Consider the following 22,395-nt stretch of genomic DNA (forward strand, 5'->3'; position numbering starts at 1 on the left):
TAACAGCCCCTGTGGGTTTTGCTTTACTTTACCGTATTCTCACATGTGCTGGAGTCCAGCCACAGCACAGACAGGTGTGCAAATCAGTCTGCCTATTGCTCAAATTATGTCTTCATTGATTCACAAAGGAGATTTAGAAATGTGTGTGTTGCCTGCCTGTATTTGTATCCCCTGTGGTCTGTGTGCTCCAATTTTACAGTCAGAGTAAGCCTCTGCCCTTCTTTGTCAGGGGTGTTTAACTAAATATGAGTTGCAGGCTTTTTTTTTTATGACCATATAAGGTACTCCTGTTAAATATAAAGGCTTGCACTTCAATCACTATAGGTGATCAAAAAGCTTGGACCAAGTGGTGACAGAATTGCTGTGAGGAGGCTTCCAGTGCAAGGCTCACAAGGTGCAGGAGTACAGCTGGTGCTGCTTGGATCCAGCTGATAATCAAGCTGTGGGTCTAATTCTGCACCAACCTGCTTGGTCACTCTCCACAACCATCCTCCTGCAGAATCTGCCTCACAAAATGTTGCTTATGTTTAGTGTATATAAAGTTTTTAAAGTGTGTGCTTCAAGTCCAGGACTAATTTTTTATGGAAGAAGAGTCCAAACATTAATGTCTGTTGTCACTGTAGTACCTTAGTGAGAACTGATGCCTAGAAATGTCTTCTTTTTTTTTTTTTTTTTTTTTTAAATTCTGGTACACCACTTGGAATTATTTCCTTAAAAATTAGCCCTGCTTGAAGCAAAAGGAGTATTGAAAACAGGGATGTGGGCAAGGACTGCAAGGGACACCTTTATGTATGTGGTCTGCAACTCCCCTTCATGCCTGCAAGATATGCCCCTATTCTTCCCCTTGTGTGCTGTGAGGGCACACTTGAAATAAGCAGGATTAAAAATGTTTGTAGGCTGGAAATAGTGTTCCCAGTGAAGAGCATCTGACTTGCAAAATCTCACTTTATTCAGAAGGTTAAGATGAATTTGGAATGAAGTAATCCAGCTGAAGGCCTTCTCCCTTGCATTTTGTCTCTTCCTTCTCTCCAGGTATTCCCCACTGATAATAAACCTTGTGGAGGATATCTGAGTCAGTCCCTGGAAATTTAGATAACTGTAGGTAAAGGGACATTACCTCAGCATTTCCCAGAATTAAATGTACGTGAAATTTAAGAACTGTGAAATAATGTTTTCCACAGAGGCATTAAGTTTTTCCAGACTGAGGCCACACGAAAGCTGTATCGTTTCCCCTCATGGTTAAAGCAGGAGAAGGGCATCCACTCCCACAGTCTTGCCAGTAAAGGGCTCACAGCCCCACAGCTGTTCTGTTCAGGGCTGCCCAGGGAAGGGAGGCAGCAGAGGAGGGAGGGAGGGATTGCCAAACGCTTTTCACCATCTTAACATTGCTGCATCTGGGTGATGCAGAAGTCTCAGCTATTTCATTAGGTAAAAAAAAAAAAAAAACAGACGCAGACAGCTTTATGGACGTTTTCACCAGTCTGTCAGGCCAATCACAAGAGGTACAAATTTGCTACCTTATTGCTCAGCGTGTTACAGCACTAGTTATTTATGATTATGCCACCATTGCATTCAGTGATGAAAATTATGTGGTAAAATCACTTTTTAGAGTTTCATGTAACTGGGTGCTCAAGGCTTTGTTTTTAATTAGGTTTTCAGGTATTGCAATCACCTTTTAAAAATGCCCTAAAGTCACTGCTGAGACAGTAAAAGCACCCAAGATGTTAAAAATAAAGGAAGCTGAACTATGGAAAGCAGTACAGCTTTAACTGTTTCACACCGAGAAACTCAGGTTGCCCACAAATAGAGTATTGGCGGTTTACAGAGACAAGGGACAAATGGTGCACAGCTTACAATCTCATAGAAACAACTACTAAAAAAACCTCATGTTTGAGAAAACTCTCCCAGAAAATCTAAGGTTTCCTAAGTGAAACTTCACTAACTCATTTTCAGATAGCGTGTAATCGTTGCAACCTGTTCCTCTGTAATATGAGCAGTGACAAACAGAAGAGAGCAGGCAGAATGAAAAGTCAACAGACTTCCTACCCTGTGATGTACAATTTCACTTTGAAATGTGCAACCAGTTACACCAGACAAAATGCATAAGTATCTATGTGCTTTGTGTAGATGTTGGAATAAGGTCATCCATACAAGATGTAATTTATAAAAGGCACAAAATAAGCAGTTAGTCCATTGGTCTCCTGGATATTGCGGTGTTATGTTCCATTAAGGAAAGACACAGCAATTTTGGTGCCAGGGAATGTCGTTCTGTTTTGCCACAGTCACACTCAGAGGTGTGATGTGCCTTTTTTTCCTTTCAAAGGAGAACTTTGCATAGCAGTGAAATGCAGGATTTTACTGCTAGCATTTTTGGGTCTGAAAATAGCACCCAGGAGCCATGAATTTGTGCATCAGATGGCTAAATGAGTCTTCTCATCAGTTATGTACATTTTCATTTCCTTTTTCCTGCTGTGTGTCTTTTAGGTGATGTTTTGTATGAACTCCTTCAGCATATCCTGAAGCAAAGGAAAGCTCGTATGCTCTTCACACCTTTCTTCCACCCTGGGAACTCTATCCATGCTCAGCCAGAGGTCATACTGCACCAGAATCATGATGAAGGTAACTCTGTCTCATTCTTACAGCAGCTGCCATTACAGAGGCGAGTAGGAATTACACCATTTTCTTGCTCCAAAGTTACTAAAATAAAGCTGTTCTTCTCCCTCTGTCTCCATAGCTTTGGAACAATCAAATGGTCTAGTGAGTCAACAAGCCCGTCTCCATTTATCTTCTATAATTTTGTTCTGTTTCCAAAGCATCTTTAAAAGCTATGTCAGATACAGATTAAAAAGCAGAAAGTTTTATTGACCCTATTGATTCATTTTTCCTCACACCCAGTTAGGTAGACAAAGTTGCTTCATGGACTTTTAGTATCCTGGAGATGCAGCTAAATGCAGTTGTTGGCAGAGCAAGGGAGGGCAGCTTCAGAGGGGAACATCCAACTCCAAGTCACTTCAGCTGACAGTCTATCAGAACATCATGCCAGAGTTCCTGGCACTGAGCCCATCAGGTTGCTCAGCTGTTGGGCTGGTTGAGCAATTCCCTCTGAGAGAAGGGGGCTTCAGCAGGTTTTCTCTCATTTTTACTATCAGAATTACTTGCTTAGGACTAGTAGTGTCCACACGTACCATGAGTGTCAGAGGTGATGAAAAAAGAATAGTTAAGTTTGTGGAATTGCATATTTGGGCTTCTTCTACAAAAAGTAAGTGTGCCTCTTTTCAATGGAAAATTGAGGTTTTAATTTCTTTAAAATACACATACTGAAGTACTCCTTGGATTTCTTGGATATATAACAGAAAAATACCAAACTTAAGTTTTTTCACAGGTCCTTTCCATGAAAGCATCAGGCAGAATTCTTTTTCTTCAATTAAAAATGAACTTAATTTTGAATTTAAAAATCTAGGAAAAAGTTGTGTTAGTCCTTTTTTGAGTAAACAGGAGAAGAGAATGTAAGTGAGTGAAGATGTCACCCTGATCTCTGCTAACTGGAGAAAAGATGTATTAATTCTATTTGATATGAATGTATTTCAAGATTCAACATGGAATTACAAGAGAAGATTCAGGGGTGCTGTCAGACCTGTATAAGTTGCCTGTGGCCAGTCTGAGGTAGCCAGAGTGAAATGGCACCAGCAAAACCCTGAGACTAAGCCAACAGCAGGACAGCAGCAGGTGGAATAAGGACGCTCCAAAGTGTTTCCACACAGCCGTGTATATATTCCAGGTTAGATGAGGATGCTGCAGGTCAAGATGAGGTTCAGTTGGCAGAGTTGTGCAAGAGACAGTTGCCTGCTCTTTTAGTAAAATCTCAGTCTTTTCCTCAAGCTTGGCCTTCACCCACGAGTGTTCCCATTCGAAATGTCAAACAGAAATACTAGCTGCTCTCTTGGACATTCCTACATTTAACATATGGAGCAACTTTGACTAGAGAGGATTTCACAGGGATGGTCAGTTGGCCTTTCATATGTGTAATTTAAAAAATAAGTCCTGTACAGTCTAGTGATTAAGAAACAACTTGGATTTTTTCCATACAATACTCTGGCTGCTGATAGTACCACTGTTTTTGCTTAGACAACTCTGTGCTATTACTTAAAACTTTTCTTTATAATGACAAAAATTAGTTCTTGGTTTGCTGTGAGAGGAACTTCAACATAAGCAAAATAAACTACAGCTTTGCCTGCCACAAGACTGAGCAATCAAAAAATCTCTATGCCAAAAATTTACAGGCAGGTGAATTTGTTTATTTTGACATTACTTCTTCCTCCTGTTTCACAAAGTCACTTGGGAGAAAGTAGCACAATTGAGTTTTCATTTTCCCTCAGCAAAATGCAACTTAGTTAAAAAAGGAGAATTAATGTGGGGAGCAGAACTTAATCCTGGCTAACTCATGAACTGTGACAGAGGGGACAGGTTCTACCTTGGCACTATTTTGAGTGGTTAAACTTCACAGGTGATGTATCCTTATTACAATCCCTCCTTACTCCAGTGATCTTTTTCCATTTTCTGGCTCTTTTGCCTATTTCCTAATGGATTATACTTATGATCCTGCTTTTAAATGCTTTCCTTTTCATCTAGTGGTTTTTTACTAGGCTTAAACAAAGGGGGTTTGGCTGTTTGAAATCAACTGACTGCAGTTCAGGATATTGGCTTGGAATGGGCTCTGTCCCTGCAGAGGGATGAGCAATGGAAAGTGAATTACCTTCATCTCCAGTGGTCCTTCTGATGGAGCTTTGAGTCATTTGATGGGATGCCATGCAGGAAGCTTACACTGTCATTCCCTGCACTTCTTTTGTGGGTAAGCAGAGACTGCCAATCTTTGGGACTGTCATGCCAGCAATTGCTCACTCCCAGAGTAAGTGCAGCCCCACCCATCCCTATATGGATAGGTCAGCAAATTTCCTGGGAGGTGAATTTCCTTTCACAGCTCTGTCGTCAAGAAAAGAGTATTGCTCATTTGGAATGAAGGGCCAGAGTGATTCTAGTGCTGCGTGAAATGATACACCATATGTGCTCAACTTACAATCACCAGATGTGTCAAGGAATGAATGTGATGAGGATTTTATTCTGTTTATTATGTTCAGGGTCATTTGTGGCAGTCCTGCTTGGAGCTGAGCTGGAATTGTTTCATGGAAAACAGCATCTTTGGCCATGAGGGAATTGTTTTGTTAAGTACTTTAAGAGAAAGATCTTGAAGGAAAGTAAACCACTAGTGTGTATCCATTTGTGGTGTTTCCTCTTCCTGCTTTTCCAAGAGTTCCTTGGTCTCTACTTTCTGTCCCCTCTGTCCAGGTTCAGTATCACCATGGTTTGGAAGCAGACAGGTAGGAACACTTCTGTTTGGAGTTTGTCAGAGCCAACTAATGTTTGCTGAGAGCTTGGTGGAAAGCGCAGCAGGGCATTCATTTCTGCTTTGAAGATAGTTGCTCCCTTCAGCCAAGGTGTTAAATAAATAGGACAAACAATATTCTGGTCTATATTTACAGGCTAAGAATGAGCACAGTGCATTTGCATGTACAGTGATGGGGGTGGATGATTTGTAGAAGATAGGACACTTGAGTAAAATTTGGGAATGAGTTTTCTTTCTGTTGTGGCAAAGAAAGGAGACTGTAAGGAAAGACAGCCACAGAGGTAGATACAATTGTAAATTTTTCCTCTTTGATCTTCATTTGGGCTATCCCACATTAGCTGGCCAGATTGTATTTAAAACTGTTTAGGTTTAAGCAAGAACAATATATAGCTCTGGAGTTTCATGTCCTCCAGCTGTTCCATTGTGAGTACCTTGAATAGCCCTACAAATGCATTTTTCTTGTCTGGGACGACAGGTGTGTTTAATAAGTATTCTAGAGCAATGTAGGTTCTGCCTAAAATTCCAGGTTTTCCTGTAGACTTTAGTGTTCTTGTGCAGATGCTATGCCACTGCCTGGCACTACATTTTCTCAGGACTTGAGCTTTACCTGTTCAGGCCTTTCCCTGGGTATGTGCCGATCCATCTCCTGATGCCTGCCTGGGTTCCAGAGCAGCAGGAGCCCTTGAGTCTTCACCTCAACAGGGTCTTCAGCAGGTGTCACTGCCTTGGCAGAGAGCAAGAGAATCATTTATGGTTCAGAGAAAAAGGAATGAACAAACAGGCAGCCTCAGATAGGCAGCTACTTGTTTCAGTTTTTGCCATGTACCCAGAAGTTTCCTTCTGTTATCACCCAAGGCTTTCAGCAAGCAGCACTGAAATTTGATCTTTGTTTTTCTGATAAAAAGCTGTTAGTCACTGTAGTACTGGTGGTACTTTCCTCTTTGTCAGTAGTTTCCCAAGTCAAAATTGATGGCCTTAGCTTACCTGAAAGTTTGCACTGGCAAACATTTTAATTTTGTGAGAGGATTGGTGGTGGTTTATCTCCCCACTACTGTTAAGCTGGGAAGTGTGTTCTGCAGTAATGCAAAAGTGATGCTAGAAGTCCTCCTGCTGAAGGCATCTAAGTGCTTTTATGGGACAACCCAATAGTAGACACCACAGACTAAATAAAAGAAGATGAAAATATCCTTATGAAGATGCAACATGCTCTTAAAATCAAGGCAGAGATAAAATGTAGGGTTTCACAAAGAGCTTCCTACCTGGGTTTTTTTAAACAACCCAGTCCATATTTCAGACTGAGTTATTCTCTACCTTGACCTAAGCTTCTACCGTCTAAAACTTAATACCTGGTATTTTCCTGTAGACATTTTCTTTTTTTTTTTTTTTCCCTTCTACCTTACAGTGCTCATCATGGTACAGTAAGAGGAACAACACGGAGAGACATGAATGGCAGGAGAAAAGTTTCAAAAAATTTGTACAGAAACACAGTTAGTACAGCTAAATCAGATCTTACTTTCTTCACAAGTATTCCAGTCAGCTTCTCAAAATGGGATTTCTCTTAGTGTGTTTTCCAAGGAGCTATGGCTGGTGGAGGAAGATTGTTTTCACTGTTTTCATTCTGTGTAGAAATAATAACTGTCTGCATTTATGCAGTACTTTTCTGGGCATCTGTAGGTCACACAAATAAAAAACATTTTCAGGCTGTCAGCAGTAGAGCCTACATCTTGATCACAATACAGACAATCTGTATTTTGGGGACTTTTTTTTTTTCTCCACAGATAGCTTTGTGCAGAGACCTTCGAGACCATCCACAGAAACAGTCCACCACAACCCCCCAACCATTGAACTGTTGCATCGCTCGCGGTCACCCATCACCAACAACCACCGTCCGTCACCAGACCCCGACCAGCGGCCACTGAAGTCCCCCATGGACAGCACTCTCCGTCGCCTGTCCCCGGCCGACAGGGTGCCGGGGACAAGGCACCAGCACGAGAACAACCAGCAGGAGCCCTATCCTCTCTCAGTGTCCCCAATAGAAAACAACCACTGCCCGCCTCCTTCCGAGGTGCTCCAGAAGCCCTCCAGCCCTCGCCAGGAGAACACCAGGGTCATCCAGCTGATGCCCAGCCCTATCATGCATCCTTTGATACTGAACCCCAGGCACTCCGATTTCAAACCACCGAGGTTGTCTGAGGATGGGCTGCACAGGGAGGTCAAGCCCATCAACCTGTCCCACCGAGAAGAGTTAGCTTATATGAACCACATCATGGTGTCTGTCTCCCCTCCCGAGGACCACGCGATGCCAATCGGGAGGATAGCAGGTAAGGGACATTCTCTAGGCTACACCAAAAGTGATTCTCTTCATTCATAACTAACCATGCTTTGTTTTAAGAGTTTCTTGTTTCCTTTTGCTACTCTGTGACATGAAGAGTTTACTGGCATTCTGCAAGTTTCACTACAGCTGTGGCTTAGGCAGTGAAGTATTAATAAACCAGTTTCATGACAGGTAAGCAGAAGAGCAGAATGACTTGCCTGTGACCACAGAATGTGTAATTGGTATTGAAACATTTGCATCCTGACGCTCGCTGCCTCTCCACCCGCTAGCAATCCATTCATTTCCCAAGATACCCATCTCTGAAGCCTTGTTCTGCAAAGAGATAGTTTTCCAAGAATTCCATTGACATTAGTGTCCAATCCTATGGAAAGGAAGAAACTCTCTGTCAGTGGCCTTTGAAATAATGCAGTGTCGAGCCCATTATGAAGCTGGCAGGACTAATGAAATACCACCCCGGAGTCCTACTTCGTAGCCTTTCCTGGGCTTCTCCCATCAGGATTGTCCCTTTTTACAGAAACAAGGTTGGCTTTGTCCCACACAAACCACAGGCATTGTCTCACTTTTGTTATCGTAAATAACCGACATCACAGCAGCTGAATCAGGAAGCTGAGGTTACAGAAAATGTTTCTTGTACTCCAAAGGGAACTGTAAATAGAGAGGGAGAGGGGGAGGGGGAATCCAACCACTTCAGAAATACTCTGGATGCCCCAGTAACCAATTTCTTTTGAGAGATGTAAATACACACCACACCCAGAAAGATTCCATGCAGTTGTGTCAGTAGTGACCTAATGTGATCCCCAGCTCCTGTGGGGTGTTACACATGTCCACAGAGGTACATTTTAAAACACCTTGTTCTTTTTTGTCCTTACATGCCTTAAATTTGTTACAGATGTGGTGCTGCCTCAGATTTAATGAGGAAGATTTTCTATATTCTTAAGACTTACCACTTTAAATTCCAAAGATATATATCTTACCATCTAGTCAAGATCAAGCACAGCAAGGACCATGATCCTTTCACATAATAGAAAGATGAGTTCCAGAAATGAATCTCTTGACATTTTTGCCTGGCTGACATTTGTCTCTTTTCTTTGGATTTTTATTACCCACAAAATTCTCAGCAAGTTAATAAATATACTTAAAGTTATGGCAGAGAAAACACCCTACTGGTTGCATCACTGGAGATTACCTTCCTACAAAGTATTGTTGGGAGATCAAGGCAGTTAATTTTTATTTCCCAAAAAGAAACATTCTCTAAGAATAAACCCTAATCTGAAATAAATGTAAGAAAAAATATTGAGAGTACGTGGTGGTGTAATTTTTTTACTTTAATCTCAGGTGTTTTCTTAGATAGTTGGTAATCTTTGGTTTCTGCATGTTGTGCAGTGGGTCCAGTGACACCAGCCCCAGTAACTTCCATGTCCTTTCTATCCCTATGTTGTTTGCAGGGCAACAGAGCCCAAGCCCCTGGAAATCTGGGCCTAACACAGTTGCTTGGCAAGGATGTTTAGCCATTTAAAATGTTATCCAAAGTCTATACTTGCAGACTGAGGTGCTTTCACTTGCAGTCCCGTGGCTTTGCGGAGACCCACAAGCAAGGGTGGCATATCTGAAACAGCTGATGAATTATTTCATGCCAGAAAGACCTGAAGTGTGTTCAAGCATTTGGTTCAGATGAGGGCAGAGTTTTATGGCCGAGGGTTGGGGAATCACAGAGTAGTTAGATTGATCAGATTTCTGCTGATAAATTGGCCAGTGTACTTCCATCAGCACCCCAAGTCCTTTAAGTGCTCACATGCCTCACTTGCTGTACAGGCACAAGCTACTGCTCCTATGGTTGGACTGTAATGGCCCCTGAACTGTAAACACCCTCTAAAGAGCTCACAGCTAATTTAAAGGTGATAAAAACTGGATTACTACCAAACAATTAGACAGCTCATGCTTCATGCCTGAAGTCAACTTCACTGAAGCTGTTCAATTCAATGGCAGCATACTTAGGCCCCCTAGAAAGAAAGTACCTTTCTACCTGCTTCCCACCCATCTCACAGCTCTCATAATTTCTTTTTTATGTGAGCATAAATGTATTTTTCATCTCAGCATCCTTACCTTTAGTGGCACAGTTAACATGGAGGTGCTTGACCAACCATGCTCGCCACTTCAGTGTGAGAGAGACCATGGAAGCTGTGAGACATGGCTCTTAAACTGCAAATGTACATCAATGCAGATATATTCTTTAAAAGGACTTTTCAGAAATCACTGGCTTCACTTCCATTTTCTTGATGAGGATGACTGATGGGTTGGGCACTGAAAAGATTTACCAAAAGTCCAGTGCCAGAGCTAAGAACTCAACTGTGGACGCTGGTGAGAAGAGAGCCTTGACTTCCTATGGCTTGCATGCAGGTGATTTTCAAGGGAGATAGTGATGAGGAGCTACTAGGGAAGCCTGGTAGGCTGCTGACTAAAACCTTAAGCTATGCTCCAGAACATCTTCTGTTCCCAGCTCAGATGTTTTATATTGTAGAAAGAATTTTCCCTAGACTTAAGACACCTCACAGCCTCATAAATCTGTTTACTTGTAGACAGAGTGTGTTTTTAAATGCAGCATGCAATTAGTTGGTTCTGAGAAAAAAAGCAATGTTTTTGCTTGCTGCTGTACACAAATACTCTCTTTTCAGGAGGTCGATCAATAGAGCTCTGGACTTTCTGTCAGACAAAATAATGACCTCTACTCACTGGCTGACTAATCTTTCCTACCTTTTTATGTAATACCATTTTTCAAAATATTAATTTTACTGGTAAAGCACTTTCCCTCTTACAGCAAAGGATTTCAAGTTGAAGGTCTTATTATCTTTTCATCTAAAGCCATTTAACACTTTTCTAGCAAAGCCAGAGGCATAAAGTATCTTTATATTACTCATTAAGGTCACATATATTATTCATCATTGGCTAGAGTTGATTTTGAAAATTATGTTTAGCTATCTTCTCAACACAATACGCACACGTTTTTTCCATAACTTTGTCAGAACTGGAGGTCATTGTGTTGAGATGATCAAGAGGCAGATTTGCATCCTCTGCAAAGACACCAGGCAATGGATAAACTAAGTAACTCAGGCATCAGTAGTTATCTAGTTAACAGCATGTAAAAATATTAAAAATACCTCAAAAGGGGAGCTCAGCCGAGCGGTGTAATGGAGAGTTTTCCCCACTGGAACTGCTGATTCAAAGCAGCAACACTGTTGGTAGTCAGCTCCTAACTTGGACTCTAGCAAGCAGGCAGTCTATATATGGCTTACTTTTAGCTCCAAATTTTTTTCAATAGTTGATCTTGGTTCCCCACAGTCTCCAAGGATTTCTCTTTCCTGGGGGGGTGGGGGAGGGGGGAAATAGATACCTTTTTTCTCTTTTCTTTCTTTTTCTTTTTAAATACAGTTGCAGTTTAAATCAAGAGGGGCACCTCAAATTAGCCCTTCTGCAGACTGGAAGTTCTACTCCCCATGAACCTCTAGCTGCGAAGGTTTTGCTATCAAGCATTTTAGGGCTTTGCTATCTCGTAAAAGGTACTTCCCCAAGGTGCAGGAGGCAGTTATGGGACTATCCAACTATAATAGGGTTGGTTTCATCCTGACCTTTATCACATAGAGGTTGTCTTAGAAACATCCAAATTAAGCTAATGACATGGTGGTATTTACCTCACTTCTGATTCAGTCACTTAAAACTCACTAATACAATTCTGGATATTTTTTGTGAGGGGAAATACAATGCTGAGCAGGTCCCTGAGACTTCCAGCTCCCAGTGTCTTTTTCTGTACCAGCTCTGGGACTGAAAGGCTTGTTCACTAATCCACAGCATGCTGAAATCTAAAGGCAGGTGAGTCCTGTGCCTGGTGTTATCTGTTGGTGTGCTGCTCTTATCAGCTGGGTTACCTTAGCAACTGGGCTGTATCTGACTTTATGAGCTGCCAGATTTGTTTCTTCCCCTTCAGGAGTCTGGGGAAAAGCCAGGCAATGTTTAAACTGTTGGGAGGCACATTGTCTACCACTGTATTGGTTAGGCCCATAAAGCCATTGACTGCTGTTGGAATGAGGACAGACAAGATTCTTGCCCTGCCAAAGTCATGACAGAGAGCTGCCTCCAGATTTGCTCCTGGTTTACCTCAGCTTCTCAAGTGTGCCACATCTTGAGAGCACAGGGGCGTAGCTGAATCCCATGGATCTGTAGCAAGGTGTGTGTAAGTGACATCTCAATAAAAGCAGTGTGATGGCTGAAACCAAAAATGCAGTCCCATGGTAAGAGCACGTCAGCTATGGATGACTCACATTCTACTAAAATCCACACAACAGCACTTAGGATGGGCGTAGGCTCTGAGCATGGGGAGGTCTTCCAAAGGAGTATGATTGTTTTATGTGGGGACAGAGTTTGGAGGGGAACAGAATAATGGATTCTCCTGCTTTGTTTGAAAAAATCATTTGTGTGGGAGGGGAAAAGACAGGAGGGGACAGTGGAGTCCCCCTTTCACAAATACAGTGCTTTAAAAAAGTGCAAATCAACTGGTACTTTTTTCTGTTTATACTCTGGAGTTGGGCTGGAAAGCTTTTACATGAGGATAATTAAAACTCAGCTGATTGAGCTGTTAGATTTGGAACAGTAGACATTTAGAGCTTAAATATCAAAAAACACCAAACTTCAAACCACTGAACCTCAGCAGTGTCTCCTCACAACTTGACTACTAGGACTAGAGCCCCAGTGCCTACATCCGTGGGACATTTACAACTGTGTCACATTGTAGGATGATCTTTTGGGTTTTTTTAACTCATATATGAGCAAAATCCTTTGTGCAAATGCACCACATTAGTTTATTATTTATAATGTGTTACAAGACATTAGTTTATTTTTCTTTCTGTACAAAACAGCTGTACAGGCACAGTTATTATGCAATGGCATCTGCTGGATGGTAGGGAGGGAGGGTGGGAAAGCAGGCAAAGAACAATTATGCCTTTGTAGTGAAGAGAGTAAAGACCAGCATCTAAGCACAACTTGGAAGTTACAGGTTTTGTAAGTGATACTGTTAGCCCTCACAGAAGGGCTGGAAAAAATGATGGAAAAGTTTATACTGGGTACTGTTGAAAGGCAGACATCAGGCACAGTCAGCCACAAAGGTAAATCCCATTTAACTAATTTGCTATCTTTGCATGATAAGGTCACCCACATGGTGGATGGAGGGAAGGTGGTGGGTATAGCTGTTCTGCATTTTAGGGAGGCTTTTTGTACTGCCCCTCACAGCAGGGTCGAGTTGCATGGCTGTGGGATGAGCAGGTTCCCAGTGCACTGCGTAAAGAGCTGTCTAAGGGCAGGGCCCAGAGGGTTGTAGCGCACAAGGCCACATCTGGCTGGCAGTGTTCCGCAGGGCTCAGTTCCAGGGACAGTCCTGTTCAATGTATTTATCAGCGATCTGCATGCAGAAGTTAAATGTGCCTTAAGCAATTTTACTGATGGTACCAAACTGGGAAGTGCTGTTGACTGTCTTGAGGGACAAGATGCCTTGCAGAGGGGTCTGTATAGATTGGAGCATTAGGCTGTGATTGATGGATGAAATCTGACAAGTCCAACTGGTAGATTCTGCACCTCGGGTGGAGCAGTGCTGGGCACAAATACAAATGGGGAGAGAAGTGTTTGGGGAGCATCCCTGCAGAGGGGGATCTGGGGATACTGGTCAACACCAGGCTCAGCATGAGTCAGCAGCGTGCCCTGGCAGCCAGGAGGGCAAACCACATCTGGGGTATATCAAACACACAGCTGTTCTTTAGGACAGCACATAACATTGCTAACACCAAAGGAGCCTACCTGTGTACTCAGCTAAGACTGCCAAGGCCATCTTCTCCACTGTCATGAGTGATGAACCCAGCAGGATGTGACAGCGTAGAAGTGGCTGGTGGGCCTTTGATGAAACACAGACTTTGGGGGCAGCTTTGACAAGATGGTCACAGCAGCTGAGCAGTTACAAGTTACAGACTGGCAACGTACAGAAAGCCAAAACAGTGGTTCACTTGGCAATTCGAAGTTGTAAGTCGTAGGGGTTCAGTACCTGCTTTCCAGGGAACTGACCTTCCTTCCTGTAGGGCAGCAGCTCATATAGATAGATTGGAGCCTTGCAAAAACATGAAAATCCTGGTGTAAGGCTGGCCTGTGACTCCCATTTGGACATGACAGTGGTAGTGTCGCTGGCCTTGTTTCATCATTTGCTCTTGCAATCATGTACACTTTTCATTTCCACTACATGCCATGTCTGTTTGAGCCCTTGTGGAAAGCCAGACTGCTGGAGAGACTGAAGTGTGGATGGGAGTCAAGCTCATAGAGCTCATATTCATAGGAGTTTTCATTTTAACCTTGAGAGTCTTCTTAACATTGCATGAACAAATAATTTCAGCCTGAAAGTGGGCCTTCCCTGCCAATTTAACTACTGACACTCAAGCTCAAACAATAGCCAAATAGCAATAGCTTGGACAGGTGGTTGTAGATTTTCTGTGAGGTGTCTTGCTTCACAACTGCCTCCATTCTTACTGCAGTTACAGGAGCAGAAGTTGCAGTTGGGGCTTGTTCAGGTCTGCTCAGAAGCCAGGAGTGACCAAGCCAGAGGAAAGCTCAGTCATTTAGATTTCATTCTTCTCATTACTGTACTGCAGTACCCATTTACATACCATGGCTAGACAGGTAAGTGGGTTCAGAGTACCCTAAGCATCCATTGGGGTCAGCAGGATGTTACAGTCTTTTAAGAAACTTCCCTCTTAATGAAAACAGGTCCCTTACTTTCCCTGTATACTGCATGCTTCCTTCAGGCTAGAGTTGTTCTGGTAATTCAGATTTCTTCTACAAAGCAAACCTGGATCACTTTGAATCCTCTTAGTTAAACCAGGAAAGCACACTGTTGTGTTTACAGTGTTGACACTACACTTAGACTGTCTCCCAAGACAGGCCTATTTAAGTCTGGCTTTAATACCAATCAGTTACAGGTGGCACACATCAGTTTATGTTAATTCAAATTCACACCATTAAACTGGTAAGGCTGTTTGGGGAAGGGAGAGGAGAGGAGAGTTTGGCTGTGTCTCAATGTGGAGTTTTAACCCCAAGCAGGGGAGGTCACATCTCAGTTTTCTGCAAGGGACCCGTCAGAAATCACCAGTTTACGGTTTATGAAGTCCCTTCAGGAGGGACTTCCTGGGAACACACCAGGAGCTGTGTCTTCCAGCCATGCTCATACCTGCCAGGGTACTCAGGGCTTTCTGAGAGAACACAGAAGTGAGGTTCATGGGAAGTAGTCTGTTATAGACAATGATTTTCTGCTCTTGAAAAAAGCCAGAAGTCTAAACCCAAGGCTGAACTGTCAGAAGATAGTAGAGGTTCTCACATTGTGGGGTTAAAAATTATTACCCTTGTTGGTAATGCCTTTGCTGCAATTAAGTCATTCCTGCTTTTGCCAGCTTCTCTGAAGTACAATTGTGAAGGTAAAGCTTCATTCTTAATTCTTAAATTCCTATCATTAATGTGTTTGGCCAGTTTTCTTATGTCAAAGAGGTTGTGAGGTGTTTGTAAGAAGTGCATGTGAACAGGCAGAGGTTGAATTTCTTTTCCTTTTCAGTCATTGCCTTTCATGAGCAGTAAAGGTGAGGAAAAGCCACAGGAGAATCAAAGACAGGTTTCTTTAGCAGGAGTCTTTTCTACCATGGTGGTGGAGCAGAAAAAGAACAGCACCTGAAGATAATACTGAAAATGCCCATCTATTTGGTGGGGATGGGGGAATGGAGCAGAAGAAGAGGACAGGAAGAAAAAACCTCTTTTTTAATACAGCAGTCTTGAGCTTTCAAAGTCTTTATCTTTCAAATGGTCTGTGACCCATCTCTTACATATTCATTGTGATTTCAGTGCTCTTTTCTACAACCACATGAGGTATATGAAGCTTTTGGATCCTCCTTCTCTGTACAAGTTTTTACTGCCAAAAACAGAGCCTGGCCTCATCTTGCTGTGTTATTTTTACAACCTCACAGCACAACTGTTTGCAGCATGACAGTCTCAGGTTTCTGCTCTCCTTCTGCCTGATCTCCCACTCAGCATTTGGGTACAAGACAAGCAACATACAACTGTTGTATTGTGTGATCTGGCAACCTCTTTACTCAGCCCCAGCTTGAATTTACTGAGCTGAACAAACAGTTGTCTGTCAAGAGGTTTCTCCACAAAAAAACATTGGCTTTACTGTACCAGCTTACCATCCTGCTTCCAGTAGCAACATTCACAGAAAGAAAACTATTTTCCCTCAGTGACCTGGACATGGATTAACATACATTCATGACCAGGGTGCTCCATCTCAGGATCAGTCAGTGCTCCCCCAGGCCTCAGAGCCATTTGAACCCTTAACCATGAGACTTAGTTACTTTTTTCTCCTGGGTTTGTCTGCTAAAGTGAATATGTCATGGATAGATATTGAGGCTGGATTGTATTTCAACACAGCATAATGCTACTGCAGCATGTCTCTTAAGGAAATTCCCCAGTCAGACCATTCCCAGGACTCTCTGGCAGTGGCACTCCCAAGGTCAGAGACTTTCTGAGACCGCAGGCCCTTCCCTGGCTCCAGTGACTGTGAATTACATCAGTTCATCATTTTGGCACCGTGAGCATCACCACGTTGTCTTCACACACTTCCGGTGTACTTACAGAAACCAGGGTGCCAGAGAACTTCCAGGTTCTGTTGATTAGTTTCAGTTGTGAACAGCCATTGTTTGCTTCGCTCTGAACAAATGCAGCTGAAGCACAAATCACCTTGGAAAATAAAGGGGGCCAAGCTTGGGAGAACTCTTCAGCTGGTAGGAATCACAGAACCATTTAAGTCAAATGATATCATGCTGGAGACATTTTAGGGTAACCTACACAGCAAGGGGTAAGGCCTCAGCTGATGTCAGAGGGAGTATGACAATGTTCCTTTGGCATCTCTTCCTGTGTGAAGCCAAGTTGGGTTCCAAGGCAGTCATCAGCCAGATCAAACACTTTTTATATAATGCTCTTCAGTGCAAGATGTGGGTGGGTCTTGCAAAACATTTCTGTGGTTACGAGAGGGTTTTGGTAGTTGATATGTGAAGAGGGCCAGCTCTGCACCATGGGCCTCATTTAAACAATAGAGGGCTCAGATAATTGTGCTTTAAGTAATATTTCAGTGCAGGGGAATGTTATATCTTGAACAAAAGAGGTCTTTAGCATGCATATGCCTATATTTTTAACAGCATTATTTCGTCCTAGGGAGTACAGATATGAGACCTCCCACTACTACAACATGAAGATGACCTTGGCCAAATGACTCATTTGTAATGGCTGGACAAATGTCAAAATACTAGGAACCCAAGATCCATAATGTTTAATTTACAGATCATTCTGAGATGGTATTTCATTTCTAAGGGATATTTATTACTATCATATAGCCATTAAGAAGTATTTATATGCTGGTATTCTTTAGGTGTGTATTCAGAAGACTCTGCCTAATCAATTAATAATAACATGGCTTTTATTAGCAGGAAACTGCTGCCTCTTGCGCATGTAGGGCAGTGCTTATGGCAGACAATTTGAGAACCAACTAAGTACTCTACACCTTATCACTGCCTTGTGCATAACTATAAAAGTCTCTCTAGAAGCATTAGCTGCAGGAGGAAAGTTGTAGCCATACCTCTCCATTTGAAGCTGCAGATTGCCCTAATTCTCAGCTAATTACATAGTTCAGACTTGCCTAGTATTACGGCTGAGAAAATGGTTGGGCATGGAAGTGCCAGTGTTTAGGAGCCCTTTCCGCATTGCTGGGCCATTCACCACCTTCCCACACCAGCTACATCACCTTAAAGCCTCTCAGTCCCAGCTCTACCCACAGCTAAATCTCTGTAGCTGCAGACTGTACAACGTTCAACCATCTGAGTTCACTTTAAAAAAAAGTATGTGTGTGCTACGGGAAATGATGTTTCCCCGTGCTAGAGAGGCATAGTTGCTTTCTAAGTAAGCTTATTTTAGCCAAAAGGCAGGAAATTGCAGCATGCCCAAACAATTTAGGTACCAGCCCTGACTCAACTCCCCAGCTGAATCTCCCACACTTTTAAACTTGCTTGGCATCAGCAACATCCACGTGCTTTCTTGCCATTACTCACTAGCCAACACACACCCTGTGGAGAGTCCCCTCATGCAGCAGCTCCTTTGGAGGCCTTCTGACAGCCAAGGAAGAGATTGAGTCTTCATGGAGTCATTCCCACCATCCAGACTTTTCTCATACAAGTGATTGACATTTACAAAACAACTATCCACGTACAAGTCCTTCTCTCCATTTCCACAATCCTTCCTAAAAATACACATCACACTTTTGACCTTCCTGGAGGATGCAACTTTCTGTATCATAGAATCATAGAGTATCCTGAGTTGGAAGGCACCCACAAGGATTATCAAAATCCAACTGCTGGCCCAAGAATCCCACCCGGTGCCTGAGCACATTGTCTGTCAGCTCCACCAGCCTTTTGTGGAGGTGCCTCTTTTCCCAGCAGAGAAGCTCCTTTTAAAAGCGTTCTCTAGCATTGCCTCTTCCTGGGTTTTGACCAATTTCACAGGCTTCTAAATGGGCTATACCATAATCCAAGTTCATTAGAGTCTCTGAGAGTTACCAGGGAGCCTCGACTCATTGTCTCTAATGTCCTATTAAAGATGGTCTCTACTGGTAGATGATTTAATTGCTGATCCTCTGTCAGTCACAGAGAACCCTCCAGGACCTCAAATTTTTTACTGTGCAGTCTGTGGTGACAGATACATAGGGCAACCATTTGTGGTTAAAAACAAACAAAAAACCCCTTGAGTGCCTGTGCTCAAATTCCTAAAGGTGTCCCAAGTGAAACTAGAAGGAAGGCAAGCTGCTTTGGTCCTGTGCAAGCAGAGCTCATACATAACTGAAGTGTGCTGCAAAGCATCAGCTGCTCCAAGATAACTAACAGTGTGCTCGGAGCTCTCAGCTCTGGGGAGAAGAAATTCAGTGAGCCTGAATCTTTTCTACTGGTGTTTGATGCTTTTTATTTCCTATTTGCAGTGGCTTGAGACACAGTTACCACAGTTGCCCTGCTGCTCATTAAATTACTGCAACTGAGTCATATATCTAAATTTGCTGATAGACAGCCGTATGGTTTGAAATCGAGTTTTTAAGTGGTTGTAGGAACCAAGCAGAGTTTTCAAGGATTTTCAGTTTTATTGTTGAAGCAAACAGCAGTCTCAGATACTTGGGTGGTTGGGGTTTTTTGCAAATTCCACCAGCCTACTAAATACCTTTGCAAGTCTGAGCAGCTCAGTCAGTTTAGAATATGGGATGGGGCCCTTGATCACTTAGGATTTTTCTTGTGAAGATCTCAAGATGCAGATCTGAGTTCTTGTCATTTGAAGTGTATTTATATTCAAGCTTAGCCTGCATCCATCCTAAAAACTAAGTGAACAACAAAAAACCAAATCTGCACTTGAATCCTAGCTCTTCTTAGCATCTGAAGCTCTCTCTGTTTCCACCTAGACACCTCAGGCTGATTTTTTTTTGTGTGCTTCTTTGGTTTTGTGCGGAAGGGGGGCCCAGGGTGTGTGTCTGAATGTGAGAGAGAGATTAAAAATAACATTGCCTATTGCAAATAATGAGGTGAAAGTAAAGATGAGTGTAAATTGTATCTCTGCAGAACTGTAAATATGAGCTATAAGCTGCTGTAATTGGAGGTTGTCTGCCCTGGGTTGAACATTCAAGAATATGACAAAGCCTGACATTGACTGGCCTCTGCAGGAGCACCATCCCTCCAGCTGACCCCAAGGATTCTTGCACTAAAAAGCCATTTTCTATACATTTCTTGTATTGAAAGAGCTCTGGAATGAATTGCACATGTGTGAAATGTGAAAGAACCATTTAAGTGGGGCCTTACTACCCTTTTATCTGAGAACCTCCCACAATATTAAAAGGCACAAACCAGAAGAGCAATATAATCTCCCTTGTCTTGAATCATAAATGAAGTCTAGAAAAGTTTTTTCGGTGTATGTGGGTGTGCGTGCACTGTAAGAATTGTGTTTTGTGAATTTGTGAGAGGGGGAGATGACAAAAATTAAAGTAGTAGCCTTCAGTTTTTAGACCTCTCACTTAGTCCAGGGAAACTTGTGCCCAGGTTTCATTTTTTTAATCAAAACCTAGAAAAATTTCAAATGGGGATGGACATTTTTCTGTGGAAAATGTTTTTCTGTGAAAAATGTTAATGAAAAGAAGGCTTTTCTAACCAAAAAGTCTGTCTCTTTCCTTTCACATTCCTCCACAAGGCTTGTAGATGTCATGGATGAGGTGACCAGCAGGGTAGGTTTCAGAATGGGAACCTGCAATTTTTGCCAGATGTCATGTCTTCAAAACAAACTGCTTTATTCTTTGTAGAACTGGCAGGGAGAGACTGAAGCAAGGGCACTGGCAAACTAAGCTCTGGTTTTAGAGACAGTACTGGTGTCAGAGATACTCTTTGCAGTTTGAAAGTGGGAAAATAACTTTAAGATCTCTATCCATTTCAGGTGTACTCACTAAATGTGTTATTCATATCCTTTCTCAAAAAGTATTTTATATTCCCATGTCATCATCCCCATTGTAGCATGTGCCAACCCCAGACAGACAGACAGGAACAGAAAGACAGGCTGACAAGAATCCATTTTAGCACTTAGAAGCTGCATGTCTTTGGTTGCCAGCCCTTGAACAACTCTAACAAACCATTTCTCAGAGGCTGGTATTGCTTTCAAAGTAAAATGCAACCCCACAGCCACCTTAAAAATCGGGATAGCTGAGCTGTGAAAACCCTGTTGTTTCTGACAGCAGCAGTACCCCCAGCTCTGTACAATTCACTTTGCATATTCCTAGTGATTCTGTGCTGCACACACATATTGCAAACAGGAAGTAAGAGCAGCTCAGCTCTTGGCTTCCTCAGTCTCAAGAGATTGCCTTGAAACTGAAAAACACTAAACTAAACCTTAAGTGTCTGTTAGACCTTTAATTAGCGACCTAAGGACTGTTTGCCAAGAGGAAATTTGAATTCAATTATCCAAATAGAAAGTATTTAACCTCTCAATAGCACTCAAGTAATTATAATACTTAGGTGTTGTTTCTTTTCAGGAACCTTAAAAAGTAAAATAAAAAATCAAATTGAAAATTAAAGAAGGTGTCAGTTTTACATCACATGGAGTCTACAAAGGAAAGTTGTTATAGTGCCCATGCTTTAGACTCACGTGTTAGCACAGAAAGGGACAGCCTCAAGCAGGGAGAGCAGGTTGCAGGATTCTTGATTTCTCCACGAAAACAGCCAGCAACAGCATCAGGGCCGACAGCGGGAGCTTTATGTGCTTCAGTACAACCATAAACACACAGCTAAGACCAGCAGGTCACCTCACACAGCTTTTGATGTGACAGGGGTGCTCTGTCAGTGTCAGGAGAACTGGGATGCATCAGAAGAGGCTGTATATTCCAGTCCATTTTACAAACGTTACTTGATACCAGCCAAGCCATTTTCATTTCGGGTTGCAGCAGCATTTCAGCCCTGATCCCAACTGTCCTTTCACTACACATCCACCCAAAAGTTTCCAGAATTAATCCCAAGGAAAAAAAGGGAAAGTTAATCTTTTCTTGCTTCTCTCTTCACAGACTGTAGGTTGCTTTGGGATTATGTTTATCAGCTGCTTTCTGACAGCCGGTACGAAAATTTCATCCGATGGGAAGATAAGGAATCCAAAATATTTCGGATAGTGGATCCCAACGGACTGGCCCGTCTGTGGGGAAACCACAAGGTAAGGAAGCAATGCAATTTTCCTCCTGCAGTGCTTCACCTCTTGTAGCATCACAGGATTGTTATAAACGGGGGAAGGAAGAGAGGATGGCATATAAATGACTGCTGGAAAACTGTAATCTTTTATTCTGTGTACATTAGAAATACAGTGCATCATCCATCCTGAAGCACTAAAACCTATTCTTCATATAGAGAACTTGTTGGTTTGATTTAAAGGCCTTTAGTTATAAATGCATGTAATTATAAAATTACAAGGAGTGCAAGAATTAACAGTTCTCTCTCAAGGCATCTTATTTCTTCTCAAAACCTGATGCTGAGGATATTCTGATGAGATGTGGCTTACGAGGAGCTCTGTACTACATCTCAGCAGGACCTTTCTGTGTTCCTGTCTGTAGCAACTCCCAGATCCTACATGCTGCCCTGGGACAGACACCAAATGCTGCAGGATTATGTATTTCCTTCTAAGAGGGCAGTTCCTGCTTTGTTCTCTGGAAAGCTGGTACTGATTTTTACAGCTTGGGGCTGAGTTATGTATGGATATTTCTGTACATGTACATGTATATAAGTATATTCATATGAATGTATGAGTAGTCAGCATGGATTTACAAATGGGAACTCATGCTTTGCCTCTGCGTCCTTTTTGGAGCAGTTCCCACTTTGCCCGGTCAGCTCTGGACGCAGCAGGCTGCGGGGCCAGCCTCCGGAATCCGGGAGACCAGAGGTCTGGCTCGTGGGTCCTTCCACAGGACCGCGGCAATAGAGGCAGGTGGTGGAAGGAGGAGGCAGGCTCAATTGTGGATGAAATCCGGAAGGTTTATTGTGTC

The 22,395-nt window shown here is 42.6% G+C and overlaps 1 protein-coding gene across 1 annotated transcript in view; it reads left to right on the top strand.

Annotated features, from left to right (window-relative positions):
- The window catches only part of ETV6 (ETS variant transcription factor 6), a 128,047-nt gene that overhangs the window by 96,602 nt on the left and 9,050 nt on the right, over window positions 1-22,395 (top strand). Inside the window, exons 4-6 of the mRNA XM_042050650.1 lie at window positions 2,485-2,619; window positions 7,180-7,722; window positions 21,430-21,572. Coding sequence (XP_041906584.1) covers window positions 2,485-2,619; window positions 7,180-7,722; window positions 21,430-21,572 — 821 coding nt within the window. The remainder of the gene's footprint in view (window positions 1-2,484; window positions 2,620-7,179; window positions 7,723-21,429; window positions 21,573-22,395) is intronic.

The sequence above is a fragment of the Corvus kubaryi genome, unplaced genomic scaffold (genome assembly GCF_017639235.1).
Source record: "Corvus kubaryi isolate FWS band 111438036 unplaced genomic scaffold, C.kubaryi_AGA036_p1.0 74, whole genome shotgun sequence".
NCBI classification, from domain to species: Eukaryota; Metazoa; Chordata; class Aves; order Passeriformes; family Corvidae; genus Corvus; species Corvus kubaryi.